This window comes from Oryctolagus cuniculus, chromosome X (assembly GCF_051225735.1).
Source record: "Oryctolagus cuniculus isolate XC-2025 breed Fujian yellow rabbit chromosome X, ASM5122573v1, whole genome shotgun sequence".
NCBI classification, from domain to species: Eukaryota; Metazoa; Chordata; class Mammalia; order Lagomorpha; family Leporidae; genus Oryctolagus; species Oryctolagus cuniculus.
The window spans coordinates 5918583-5933391 of NC_142888.1; the positions used below are offsets into that span (position 1 = coordinate 5918583).

Below are 14809 nucleotides of genomic sequence, written 5' to 3' on the forward strand. Positions count from 1 at the left end.
TCTTCCCAGGCACATTGGCAGGGAGCTGGATTGGAAGTGGAGCAGCCAGGACTCATCATATCTGTGCTCATATGGATTGCTGGTGTCACAGGTAGTGGCTCAACTCATGGTATCACAATGCTGGCCCCAAGTTCTAAGCCATTTCATCACACACATACCGGCTCTTCTATGCAAGTATCACAGTTTATTCAGAAATCTGCCTATTGAAGGATATCTGGATTGTGTCTGGTTTTGGACTATCATGAATAAAGCTGCTATGAATATTCCTGTACAGGCTTGTTCGAACACACAATTTCAGTCCATAATCTAATGAACTTTTTCATTTTTCAGCTTTCTGCAAAGAGCACTACTGTGAAAGTAAGATCATCTGAGTCTTAGCTCTTAGTTCTATTATTAAGAACTTTGTGACCTTTGGAAAGTCAATCCTTTTTGGCCTGTTGCCACTATTTCATAAGAGGACTGGATGCTATGCTAATGGCTCCCAAGCTGTAGCCTTGGAACCCCTTTCCAAAGGGAATTTAAGCAATCCAATATTTACAACTCGTAAGAGAACATGTGCTTCATCTTCTAATTCCCCTTCCTATTTCCTTTCGTAGTTCCTGAGGGAAGGGCAACTGGTGGGAGAAGGGTTTGTGGGACATTCGAGACTCTGACACACAGTCTGAAAACCAGTGGCCTGGATGAGCTTGAAGGCCTCTTTTAGCTGCAATATATAATTTTACTCTTTTCCTAACCTACAAATTAAAGAAACCAAGGATCCTGTAAGTATGACAATAATAACAGAGCTGCTGAAGGTTCCTATTTCAGAAATGGATTCACTTATTATTCAGTGAGCTGTTTCTGCGCTCCTACACTACTTAGTGCTCAGGATGATTCCTGTGGTCAGGGGAAGGTAGATATAGATAGCTCTAGCACAATGAGAGACAAACTCAGAGAAAAATGTGGCAAAAGTGTCAGGGGGTGGTAGGGGTTATCTAATTTAACATGAGAGATCATGACAGGATTTAAATATAATGCAAAAGTTGAAAATGAACATTTATTTACTTGGCCAGCACTTTCTAAAATTTTACTGAATAACATTAATCCTTCTAGATTTTTAGCAACAACAAAAATATTTCATGAGCTTATCAATTTATAGACTGTTATCTATTCTAATCCTTGTTGTAGACAGGAAATAAAATATGCTGCATATAAAAGGCCAAAAAAAGCAGACCCCCCAAAAATGTATTTTCTAAACATGTGCTTGCAGTACCTCTTTTTTAGACAACACTTATTAACACTTTGTAGAATTTAGGGTTCTGCTGAACAAAACTGGGGAAACACTACTGTATTAAGTAACAGGAATGTAGCAGAAGTCTTGAAGCAGGCGACTAACATCACCAAACTGATTTTCAAGAAGGTAATTCCATGGTTGTTGAGAGCAATCTGGAAGGTTAGGTGGTTTGGGTAAGAGGTCACCATGGCCTGAGCAGTTAGCAGTACAATGAGGAAGAAGGGCTAGAACACTGAAACAGTTCGGGATAGGATTTGGAGAGTACCTGGATATACAAGAGTGAGGATGGGCCAGCGCCGCGGCTCACTAGGCTAATCCTCCGCCTAGCGGCGCCGGCACACCAGGTTCTAGTCCCGGTCGGGGCGCTGGATTCTGTCCCGGTTGCCCCTCTTCCAGGCCAGCTCTCTGCTGTGGCCAGGGAGGGCAGTGGAGGATGGCCCAAGTGCTTGGGCCCTGCACCTGCATGGGAGACCAGGAGAAGCACCTGGCTCCTGGCTTCTGATCAGCGTGGTGTGCCGGCCGTGCCGGCCATTGGAGGGTGAACCAACGGCAAAGGAAGACCTTTCTCTCTCTCTCTCTCTCTCTCTCTCTCTCTCTCTCTCTCTCTCTCTCCCTCCCTCCCTCCCTCCCTCCCTCCCTCCCTCCCTCCTTCTCTCTCTCACTGTCCACTCTGCCTGTCAAAAAAATAAAAATAAAAAATAAAGCTGCTGGGACAGCAGCTTTAAAAAAAAAAAAAAAAAGAGTGAGGATGAAATCAAGAATGATGTCCAGATTTCTGGATTGGGATAGAGGGTACACAGAAATGCTGCTAATTGGTGGTTCAAAAAGAGGAAAAGAACATCAAAGTGAGATCAATTGAAAGATGTGAAGTCATGCATGCTGTGTGTTTTGGGACAGCTAGGCAGGCAGGTGGGTAATGGGAAATGCAGGTCTGGTGCCTGTAGATGGAAGAAAGAATACATGTAACCTTGAAGACAGAACATTTAAAAGGTGAAAAGGAACAATTTGGGCATGAAAAATAATAAACGCAAACATATTCACATTGATCACTAAATTCCATGAGTTCATCACAGTAAAAAAAGAAAAAAGGCAAAACTAAATTAAAAACCTAACTCACTGGACATTGCATTCAATGGGAATAACTAGGGCCCAAACGATCAGAATTAACTAAGAAAAGGTTAAAAAGTATTTGTTCTAATTTTCTTTTAACTTGAAATTTATTTTAAGTTAACTAAAAAGACCTGTTGATGAAGGAAAGTTCATTGTCTCAGAAAAATAACTGTTATTTTAATTAAAAATTATCATTTTTAATTCCTTATAAGTGTTTCAAATAATGATTATGAATGAACGAAACCTTAGTTATAAGGCTGACCGAGAACTTTACAATGGCAGGAATTGCCGTAACTACTGAATCCCACCACTTAAGAGTCAGACGACTAGATACTGTAAGCCTCCTGATGGAATGCAACAGGGAGCACAGAACTGAAACTATAAAATAATCTTGCCAAAAAGTTTAACCAAAAACAGGATAGAGGAAAAAGTTAAAATCACAAGAATAAAAAAGTTTCCACACTCCTAGGAAAAGACTGTTATGTAACCATGGTAACAAGAAAACCACCAGCACTGGTTTTTAAACTTTTGATTTATTTAATTTGAAAGACAGAAAGAGACAGACAGACAGACACCTCCTATTCACTGGTTCCCTTCCCAAATGCCCGTGGAACTAGGAACACACTCCAGGTCTCCCACATGGGTGGCAGGGACCCAACTACTTGAGCCATCAACTGCTGACTCCCAGGTTGTACATGAGACAGAAGCTGGAATCAAGAACAAAGCTGAGACTCCAATCCAGGCACTGATATGGGGTGCCAATGTAACAAGCAGAGACCTATCTGCTCTGCAAATACCTTACCCCAAGAATTGATTTTAAATCCTTTCAGTTTTTCTTATTTATTTATTTATTTTACAGGCAGAGTGGAGAGTGAGAGAGAGAGACAGAGAGAAAGGTCTTCCTTTTGCCGTTGGTTCACCCTCCAATGGCTGCCACGGCCGGCGCACTGCGGCCGGTGCACCACGCTGATCCGATGGCAGGAGCCAGGTACTTCTCCTGGTCTCCCATGGGGTGCAGGGCCCAAGTACTCGGGCCATCCTCCACTGCACTCCCGGGCCACAGCAGAGAGCTGGCCTGGAAGAGGGGCAACCGGGACAGAATCCGGCGCCCCGACTGGGACTAGAACCTGGTGTGCCGGCGCCGCAAGGCGGAGGATTAGCCTAGTGAGCTGCGGCGCCAGCCAGTTTTTTCTTTTTTAGATTCATGCCAAGAGGCAGGAGCCAGAACCTTCTTGCAGGTCTCCCACTTGGGTAGCAAGGCCTCAAGCACTTGGGCCAGCTTCTGCTTCTTTCCCAGGTACATTATCAGGGAGTGCGACTAGAAGCGGTGCAGCCAGGACTCAAAGTGGCACCCAAATGGGACACTGGTGCTGCAGATCGTGGCTTAACTCACTGTCTACAGTGCTGGTCTTTTCAATTGGTTAAGTACACTGAATTGGTCAATGATAATTTTTGCCTGGTAAACACTTTTGTAGGCCAACCAGTGATTGTTCTTTGTCTATGAAAATTAGCCAGATAGAAACGGACTCACTTGAGCACACCTGAGTGCCAACAATTCCATCCAAGTAATCACATTCTTACAGATCATGTCAAATCCCTTATGGACCTGAAAATCTGCCAATTTTTGAGCTCCATCCTTCATTAAAACCCTATATAAGCTTGGAGGTCTATACTGCTTCGAAAGACTACCAGAACAGCAGTGTCCTCCGTTAACATTAGCATCAGCAGCAGTAAAATCAGCTTTCTTACACTGGTATACACAGTATCCTCTTGGAAAATTTCACTTTCTGTTGTGTATTAGCTTTTCGTTACTATACCTGAGGCAGGCTACTTAATTAAGAAAACAGGGCTATTCTGGCTCATGGTTCTGGAAATTCAAATTCTAAACAGCATGACAGAGGCCTTAGTGAGGGTCCCTCTTGGCTGCATCATATCATGGCAGAAGCATACATGTCTGTCTCTGTTGGTCTCTTTCCCTTTCCCTATAAAACCACTAGGATTCACTCATTGGGGCTGAACCCTAATGAATAAATCCAATACAATCATTTTCCCACAGTCCCACCTATAAACCATGATTGGATTAAGTTTCCGGTGTCTTAGTGTCATTAACATAAGACTGGGGACAACACTCCTGCTTGAGAGGTGGGCAGCCAATCTTCAAATAGCATGTTGCTATTGTACAGACACGAAACAGATTTTTGTTTATTGACTTTGTAACAATGAATTTTACTGAACTCTTAACTAATTCAAAAAATTTAAATGCTGATTGGATTTCTATGCAGTCATGTTATCTAAGTCATGACAATTTTTCTTTCGTTTTTAAGAAAGACTTAACACCTTTTTTTGTCCACCTTACCAATACTGGCTAGCACCCCACAGACAATGTGACAGAATTAGGAGCATGACTGTTGTATTCCAAATCTCAAAGGTAAAGCCTTTAATATTTCACCACTAACATAAAAATAATATATCGAGTACTCTGAGTCTATGCAGTGTCCTAGTGTTTAAACATGTAAAACCGACGAATTTCTTAATTATGTCTTTTATTACTGCTGATATTCTAACACCTAATTTTTCAGTCCAAAGCATTTATTTTTAAAAATATTATCTTTTGGGGGCTGGCGCTGTGGCACAGTGGGTTAAAGCCCCAGCTTGCAGTGCCAGCATCCCATATGGGCGCCGGTTTGAGTCCCGGCTGCTCCTCTTCCGATCAAGCTCTCTGCTGTGGTCTGGGAAAGCAATAGAAGATGGCCCAAGTGCTTGGGCCCTAGCACCAGCGTGGGAGACGTGGAGGAAGCTCCTGGCTCCTGGCTTCAGATCAGCTCAGCTCTGGCCATTGTGGTCATTTGGGGAGTGAACCAGCGAAATGGAAGACAACTCTCTCTCTCTGGCTCTACCTCTCTCTCTGTAACTCTTTCAAAGAAATAAAGTAATTCTGAAAAAAAAATTACCTTTTGAGTCGGGGAGAACATAAGTACATGCTCCCATCCACTGGTTCACTCCCCAAATGCCTGCCAGGCTGAAGGGAACTCAATCTAGGTCCCCCACCTGGGTGACATAAATCCAAGCACTTAAGCCACTGCTAATGCCTCCCAGTTCGGCAGAAAGCCAGAATCAGGAGTTGGGCATTGAATCCAGGCATTCCAATGTGAGACATGACTGTACCAACTTGCACCTTATTTGCTAGGCCAAATACCTGCTGCTGGAGCATTTAAAATCACAACAAAACATCTCTAATAGAGAGTACTTACTTAAGAATCATAGTCATTGTTTCTTTTCGATCTTTTCCTTGGAACGGTAATGTACCAGTGAGCATTTCAAACTACAGAAAGGCAAAATAATCAGAGTTATTTAGCCACCAAGAATAAAATCTCTAGGCTAATAGTTAAAAAAAAACTTAATTATAACCAAATCTTTTAAAATTGCTACATAGTAAAATAAGTGTTGTATATTTCCATCATATTCACTGCTCAATTTCTTGAGAATTCCTAAAAGATATTTGGGGTATATAGCTCTTTTTCAAAAATCAATTATGTTTTAAATGGCAATTACAGTGTATATAGGTGAATAATTTGAGAGATATGCCAACTTCATACAAACTTATTTTAAGGGTTACTTACTATAAATTTCTGGGGTACGTTCACCCAAACAGTAAACAACATTAATACTTTATATTGTTACTGTTAGTAAAAATTCTAGGTTAACCTATTTTTGCCTTTTCCAATCAGGAAGAAGATAGAACCTATTAATAGGTTCCAGAGTCCTCCATGGTATGCAAGAATTTTTCTTGGTTATTTATTACATAAGCTATAAGATTTATAACATAAAACATCAGTTTCTCTCATAACATTCACTGCTGATTCTCATTTAAGAAACAAAACAATAACTCTCAAGCCCCCAAAACCAAAAACCTAAACCTTACCATTAACACACCAAATGACCACCAGTCAGCACTCTGAGTATGACCACGACGATTAACTACTTCTGGAGCCATATATTCCACAGTTCCACAAAAAGAATATGCCTTCTTTTCATGGTCAATAGACTCTTTACTTAGGCCAAAATCTGTCAAAGTAAATATTTGATTCATAAATATCCTATAGTAATTTACATGGGTAAATTTTCAAGTTTGAGTTCTAACATTTATATTAATTACTAAAAGAACAACTTTTAAGATAATGTATTATTTAATATTTGTACCACAATCAGGAAACTATAGAGTAGGAGAAATATTTTAATAAAATGAGAATTCTACCTGTTAACTTGATGTGACCTTCTTCATCAAGAAGTATGCTGAAAAAAAAAGTGAGATCTTTTGAAACTATTAAATACATATTTTAGAAGCTAAAATTGAAGCCACTTTAGAATCATTCTAAAATAAATGACTTTAGACTCAAAAAAAAAAAAAAAAAAAAGGCCAGGGTAAAACAGGGAAACATTTTAGGCACACATTTATAAAAAAAAGCTAAAGGTAATGCTATAAACCTCTAGGAGCACTTAAAAACTAGTATGCATGAGGCCAATCTGCAAAGGGCTTATAGGCTTCTTCCTTCAGAAAAGGTGTACAGAAATGGAGGGTAAAGACAATCAGATCTGCAACTTAAGAAAACACCACAGGGTAAATAAAGGGCATCTAGTTAGCTCTTTGGCTCATGGTAAAGATCAACAGGAGAATGATGTCCAGGTTTTTGGCTTGAGTAGATACTTGAGCGGAGAGTAATACCATTAAGTACTAAGCTGGGGGCCAGTGCTGTGGCACAGTAGGTTTATCCTCCGTCTGTGGTGCCGGCATCCCATATGGGCACCAGTTCTAGTCCTGGCTGCTCCTCTTCCAATCCAGCTCTCTGCTGTGGCCTGGGGCGGGGGGGGAAGCAGAGGATGGCCCAAGTGCTTGGGTCCCTGCACCCACATGGGAGGCTGGGAAGAAGCTCCTGGCTTCTGGCTTAGGTGCAGCTCTGGCAGTTGCAGCCATTTGGGGAGTGAACCAACGGAAGGAAGACCTTTCTCTCTGTCTCTCCCTCTCACTGTAACTCTCCCTCTCAAATAAATAAATAAAATATTTTAAAAAGTTATTTGTATAAAACTACTGAAATTTGACTTAAAAAAAAGTACTAAGCTGTAGGCCAGTAACTGTTTCTAAATAGGTATTTTACTGTAATGACTTGAAAGGTCAAGTAATAAACTGTTTCTCATGTATATATTTTAAAGATTTACTTATTTGAAAAGCAGAGTGACAAAGATAGAGTGACAGGCAGAGACAGAGTATGAGAAAGATCTTCCATCTAGTAGTTCTCCAAATTCCCATAGCAGCTGCGGCAGGACCAGACTGAAGCCAGGAGTCTGGAACTCCATCCATTGCCTCCCATGAGAGTGGCAGGTATCCAAGTATTTGGGTCATCATCTGCTGCTTTCCCAGGTATACTAGCAGGAAGCTGGATCAAAGCCAAGTAGCTGGGATTTAAATTGGCACTCTGATCTGGAATGTGAGTGCCCCAAAAGGTGGTTTAACCTGCTGCACCACAATGTGTGCCTGCCTCTGTTTGACTTACATTTAAAGCTATCCCATTATACAGTCATTTCCTTTTAATTCTAAATAAAAATTGTACAAGTAAAATGACTTAATACAATTTTACTATGATAAAAAAATACCAACAACCTTTCTACTTTATCAATTCAAACATAACTACTAAAGTTTACCATTGAGGGTAATTCAGTAGGGGCATACTTTCAAATCTCTTTAAAACAAAGAACTTATTTTTGAAAACAACAACAACAACAACAACAATCTGGATGATGTTTGATTAAGATGCAGACCAACACATTTAGGGGAATATAAAGGGCATTATTGGGGCCAGCACTATGGCGTAGCAGGTAAACCTGCTGCCTACAGCGCCAGCATCCCACACATAGGCTCTGGTTTGAGACCTGGCTGTCCCTGCTCCCTGCTAATGGCCTGGGAAGATGGCCCAAGTAGTTGGACCCTGCCACCCACGTGGGAAGACCTGGAAGAAGCTTCTGGGTCCTGGTTTCAGCCTGGGCCAGCCCTGGCTGCTGTGGCTATCTGGGGAGTGAACAAGTGGATGAAAGCCCTCTCTCCCTCTCCCTGTGACTCTGACATTCAAATAAATAATCGATTTTACAAAAAAATAAAAGTCGTGGGAAAAATCACAAAAGTAAAGATTAACACCTGACAGAGGGGAAGAAAGTGAGTAGATTACAACATAAAGTTAAAAATAAAGAGTGGAAAAATATATTTTAAACACATGTCAAATGCCTGAAATCCTTAGTTTGTAAAGTTCTCTTATAAATCAATGAGAAAAGCAATATTCTAAAAAAAAAATGAGCAAAGGACATTTATGAACAGCAAACCTGCCCAAAAATACAAATTGCCATCTAGTCTACTTGTTAAGATGCCACTGTCTGCCGGCGCCACAGCTAGATAGGCTAATCTTCCGCCTGCGGTGCTGGCACACCAGGTTCTAGCCCTGGTTGGGGCACCAGATTCTGTCCCAGTTGCCCCTCTTCCGGGCCAGCTCTCTGCTGTGGCCCGGAAAGGCAGTGGAGGATGGCCCAAGTGCTTGGGCCCTGCACCCCATGGGAGACCAGGAGAAGCACCTGGCTCCTGCCTTCGGATCAGCGTGGTGCACGGGTTGCGGCAGCTATTGGAGGGTGACCAACAGCAAAGGAAGACCTTTCTCTCTGTCTCACTGTCCACTCTGCCTGTCCAAAAAAAAAAAAAAAAAAAAAAAAGCCACTGTCCCAGATCAAAGTGCCTAGGTTCAAAGCTCGCCTCAAGTAATTGGGATCCTGCCACCCATGTGGCAGGCCTGAACTGAATTCCCAGTTCCTAGCCTTGGTCAGGGCCACTGTGGGCATTAGGGAGTGGATGGGAACAACTTCTCTCTCACTTTCTTTCTTTTAAATAAATTACCAATTTACATAGATTTCAACCTCATTAAAAATCAAAGAATGTAAATGGAAACAAGATATTTTTTGATTAACTGAAATTTTAAAAGTCTGAGAATACATAGTATTAGTACAGATGTGAAACACAGGCCCTCTAGTGCAAAGCTGTGGGAAGTTCTATGAAGTTACTCTATTTTTTAAGACATCCAAAATAATATTACATTGTAGTCAGCTTAGTAGCATGATTCCTTACTTTTCTGGCTTTAAGTCTCTATAGATTATTCCCAGGCTATGTAGATGGTCTAAAGCAAGTGCAAGTTCAGCCAAGTAGAATTTGACATCTTCTTCTGTGAACATCACCTGAAATAAAATATTTTTTTTCTGAGTTTATTTTTTCTTTGTGTCTGTGATTTTTATTTAAAGCTTTAGAGTTTAAACATTCATTGAATTTATAAATATGCTAATTATTCACAGCTTTAGCCACAACTTACTTATGAACGGAATTTGCAAAAATTATTTACTCAGTCAACCACAACGATCTACTAAACACTAACTATGCACAATAAGGGGAAATAAGTTTACATATTAAGTAACAATCATATTCAGGTTGTGACACTGTTGGCCCACCACAGTAACATTTCAGAAATTAAAAGTGATGTTGAAAATACTGAATTTCTGTTACTAATTGTTTAAAGATACCTTATCGATATATTATGGCTTTTCAGACAACTATTACTAAAGCTGGGCTAAGACAATGATAGTTTGTCAATTTAAAGTCCTGCCTTCAGAAAAGGTTCATAAGGTAGGAAATTAACTCCTTCTGGGTCAGGTTCTTCAATGTAAGAATCTTGTGTCACTAGAGAACACAATGGCTGTAATACTGAAATACAACAAAACATGAGTTGAAACAGGATGAGTATAAACAGATTAAAAATAGAGATTAATTACATACCTCTTTGGATAATCGTGTAAACAAATCTCCTCCCCTGAGAAAATCCAAAATAAGATACAACTTTCCTTCAGTCTGAAAAGCTGAATGAAGAAATGAAAATTTCCATTTAATCCACCATAGTTTATTTTTCAAGGTTTACATTAGGTTAGTTCATAAATGAGTATTATTTTTAGAAAATTAATGATAATATTATAGATTTAAACTTATTTTTACTTAAAAGGAAACTAACCATTGATTTCCCCTAGTTTGTTCATGTGGAAACACTAAATTAAGTTTTTTTTAAATTTCAGATTTTCTATAGGCAAGAGTCTCTCAGGAATACAATAGCTTTGAACATCATCAGTAAGAAAAACTTGCAACAGAAAGACTTATTTAACTATACAACAAAATAAAAAAAAAAGAAAAGGCCACTAACCACAGGGGGGAAAATGTGAGTTGGTTAGATTTAATCATACACACTAAGGCTCACTAGATCTTTATCCACTGAGAAAAAGCATAAGGCTTTCGGGAAAAGAAAAGTGATAGTTTTACAACTTCCAAATTAGAGATCTTTCTTGCCTTTAGGTTGGGCTAATATACGTGAACTATAATATGCTGGAATACTATTATGATGAAAAAGCAAAGATGATCATTACTTATTCCTACAACTATTATTCAGACAATTTACAATATTTAAAAGGAACACAGTAAGTTTTTAAAGTTTGTTTAAAAAGTAATGGCTTAATTCCCATGAGTTGTGTATCCAATAAACACATAAAAATATATGCAAATATACATTGATACACATTAGTATATCTGAATGCACTTAGGAGTGGGGGATGAGATGAGAGGATTAGGCGAGAGGTGGCTCATAACTTACCATAATGTAACTTGACAATAAAAGGATGATTAACTTCTACCAAAATATCACGTTCCATTTTTGTCCGAACACGGTCTCGAACTATAAAAGATTGTACACATGCTATATTGCAGTATCTGTCAAAGACAATCTTTAAAACAAATTCTTTTTGCGCTTATTTTAAATAAAATTTTTCTTATGCTTATAGAAATGTGAACATTTTGTTTATTGCCACTGAATGTACAAAATAAATACATCTTTTACTACATTATATAATTAAAAGAAACTGTATACTTATAAAGTTATGGAGAGTGGGAAAAAGAAACACGCAATTAAAAAAATCTTAATGAAATATGAAAATACAAAAAGCTAGAGTAGGTTTCAATACTCCAGTAACCCAGTCCAACAAATATTCATTAAGCAACTATAAAATGTGGCAGACATGGTGAAGAATGGATACCCCTAAAATGTCTATTTTGCAGAGAAAGAAGGAAGGAGGAGGAAAGAGCTACCGTGGTACAGCTCAAAGAGCAAAGGTTTTATTGGAGTTAGAAATGTTTGGGTTTAGATATGTGGGATCTTTAAGCAAGTCACTTATTCAAACTCTCTGACCTTTAGTTACCTCTCAAATATAAAAAGGGGGCAACACTACTGTACCTTTAAGGGATGTGTGACCATTTGAGATAGTTTGTATCTAAGTCTGATCTGTAAAGGATATTCAATTAAATGGTAGCTATCATTATTATATAATGTAGCAGTGTGAAAATGATTAAGAGATAAAGTAAATGGTCAATTTAACAATTTATTATCAGTAATGAATAGTACAAGTATCAGTCTTGTATAGAAGGCTAGAGAAAAGAGGTGGATTTAGGGGACAAGATTTAAGACAAAATTTAAGTGGAATTTTAGATGAGTGGGAGGGATAAGGCTGGAAAAGAGGAGTCCAGGTCTGAATTACCAACACAAGTAAAGACACCATGATGTGAATGGCCAAAAGGAAGGAGCCAAATGAGTGTGCAAACACAGGCTTTCCACAAGGGGCCAAGCTCCCTTTCAACAACCAAACACTTCCTGAGTGAAGTCTATGGTAAGCACTAGGGATACAAATACAAATAAGATAATCTTTAAGGAGGAGGTAGGTGTTTGGCATGGCTGTTAAGACAATTGCATTCTATATCAGAGTCCCAGCTCTGGATTCCTGCTTCCAGCTAACGGGCTCCCACCCACTGTGGATATCTGGAGAGTGAACTAGCTGATGGGCACCCCCAAGCCCACCTCTCAAATAAATGAAAATTAAAAAAAGATTTAATCTTTAACATGGTATAAGTAATCTAGCAGAAATGACAGGCAAATAAACGGTTAAAATACATTCTAAGTATTCCAAATAATTGTGTCAACAATTAAAATAGAAGGAATAGGAGTCTTTTGTGGGGTGAATTGGGGACAGTAGGACAGTTGTGTTGGTTTTATTTTCAATGCAAGGTGACCACAGATATTCAAAACACAGAAATAAGACCCCTGGGGAAAATAAACAAAAAACTAAAAAATATCCTATTTTCCCCCATTCTAGCAGTTTTCCACAACCAACTGGGAGGATTTTAGTACCAATTGCCCTTGATGTCCACAAAGCTCTATTTTTTAACTGACTTGCTTAGTTATCATTATCAAATTCAATATCATTCTGTGATTTCATTATATTTTCCTGTTGCTACAATTCTGGTATCTTCCTTATTATATCTTATAAACCCTATTTATCATGAATAAAGTTAATCATTAAGGCTCCTGATAATTATCTTCTAATCCAGTCTAAATATGCCTTTTTTCCATTGTTATCCACACAATCTTGGGTTAGTTCCTATTACCTTAAAGCTGGATTCCAAATTTCTTCCTCTTTCTATAAATATGAAAAGTAAATCCTTTAAAAATCACTCCCTTGCTCAGGAAGCAGTATAAATATGTGCCAACATATTTACTATATACATCCCTCTTTTTTTATTCTACCACAATGAAAGAACAAATTGTTTGGGATTCAAGAAGTATAGTTTAGTGGCTGTACTAATAACTATATGAGTTACTCTGGTCAAGTAATTTCATTAAAGACTTCCTGTTTCCTCCTTTATAAAATGAAAGGCTGGACCAAGATGATCTTTTGATTTTTATCAGCTCGTGAGACAGTTTTCAACATTTCCTTACATGTAACATTGATGAAACCTTGTTGAAAATAAACAGTGAGATCCACTCACTAAAGAATTCCTTGATTTTGCCTGAGGTAGGACTGCATAACAATCCTAATCTGGTTTCTTACTGCTTATGTAAAGACCTAATGGTAAATACAAATTATCTCAATATCAAGACTTTTGATTGGTATATACTAGCTCTTTTTTTTTTCCACAAAATTTGTATTTGTTTATTTTGAGTAAACTTATAATTTATACATTTATATTCCAGAGTGTATCTCTTTTGATAAGCAGAGTTTTTAAAAACATAAAAATATGGAACGCTTCATGAATTTGCATGGCATCCTTGCGCAGGGGCCATGTTAATCTTCTCTGTATCGTTCCAATTTTAGTATATGTGCTGCCGAAGCGAGCACTGTACTAGCTCTTAAGAAGGCATGTTTTATATTGGTCAACTTCTAAGCCTTAAAACAGTTTGTTAATATTGACTCATGCTGGCAAGGCAACTACATTCCTCTAAAATAATTTGTCTTATATAATAGTTATTGGATTTAATCCTTCCTTGACATGAACATGAGAGTGAACAAGAAGAAACGTTGTTTATGTTTCTAGAACTATGTATGAAAAGTTGTTTTACACAATGGTTTATAAAAACATTGTAGGCTGACAGACCACTTAAGATGGCCACAATATCCCACTAACTTGACCTTAATATCCCTGAGTTCCATTTAACTTGATTTACTGTATTAACAGGAACTCTAAAATATAAAGTCTTCTGGTTAAACACAGATGTTTTATTTTTTACTTTCTTCCAAAACCCCAGTGAAATGACAGTAATCCAGTAGCTACCCGTTATCTACAAGCACTAAGTTCTAAGACCTATAGTGGATGTCTGAAACTACAGATGGCACCGAACCCTATATATACTGTGTTTTTTCCTATATATACATATCTATGAAATTGTTTGATGTATAAATTAGTACCAGTAAGAGATTAACTACAATACTAATAAGATAGAATAACTGTAACAATGGACTATAATAAAAGTGAGGTGAATATGGTCTCACTCTCAGAATATCTTATTGTACTTTCACCTTTGCTAAAGGAAGCACTTTATGGCTTCTCTTTGGCATATCTGAATTGCCAGCGTTGTCTTTACTCCTGTGCTTTGGGACCATGCAGTACCATGACAGTCAATCTGATAACCCAAATGGCTATTAAGTGACTCACAGGCTGGTAGCATATAGAGCACAAACTGGACAAAGGGATGATTCATGTTCTGGGCAAGACAGCACATTTCATCACCCAAAATGGCATGGAATTTACAACTTATAAATTTTTAATTTCTGGAATTTTCCATCTAATATGTTCAGAATAAGGTTGACTGTGGGTTAACAGAAATTGTGGGTGGAGGTGGGGACTACTATAGGCATAAACCCACAAGTTCAAAGAGCAGGAGAGGGAGTAATAGAAGATGAGCAAGTTATAAATAACACAACAGGTCAGAAAAATCTAAAATCTAAGCCCAAGGAAGAAAGAGAAATGTGAAATAA

General features: G+C 38.5%; 1 protein-coding gene and 1 non-coding gene across 9 annotated transcripts in view; both read right to left on the bottom strand.

The window, feature by feature from the left end:
• Positions 1 to 14809, bottom strand: part of RPS6KA3 (ribosomal protein S6 kinase A3) — a 112264-nt gene that overhangs the window by 23353 nt on the left and 74102 nt on the right. For all 8 annotated transcript variants that reach the window (XM_070067183.2, XM_008272438.5, XM_070067182.2 and 5 more), the window contains 6 exons: positions 11101 to 11181; positions 10242 to 10321; positions 9543 to 9649; positions 6639 to 6676; positions 6306 to 6448; positions 5635 to 5705 (listed from right to left, as the gene is read on the bottom strand). In XM_070067183.2, the coding sequence (XP_069923284.1) occupies positions 5635 to 5705; positions 6306 to 6448; positions 6639 to 6676; positions 9543 to 9649; positions 10242 to 10321; positions 11101 to 11181 (520 nt within the window). The remainder of the gene's footprint in view (positions 1 to 5634; positions 5706 to 6305; positions 6449 to 6638; positions 6677 to 9542; positions 9650 to 10241; positions 10322 to 11100; positions 11182 to 14809) is intronic.
• Positions 13566 to 13672, bottom strand: LOC127485107 (U6 spliceosomal RNA). The gene has a single exon (XR_007912281.3). It is a non-coding gene; the product is annotated as a U6 spliceosomal RNA (small nuclear RNA).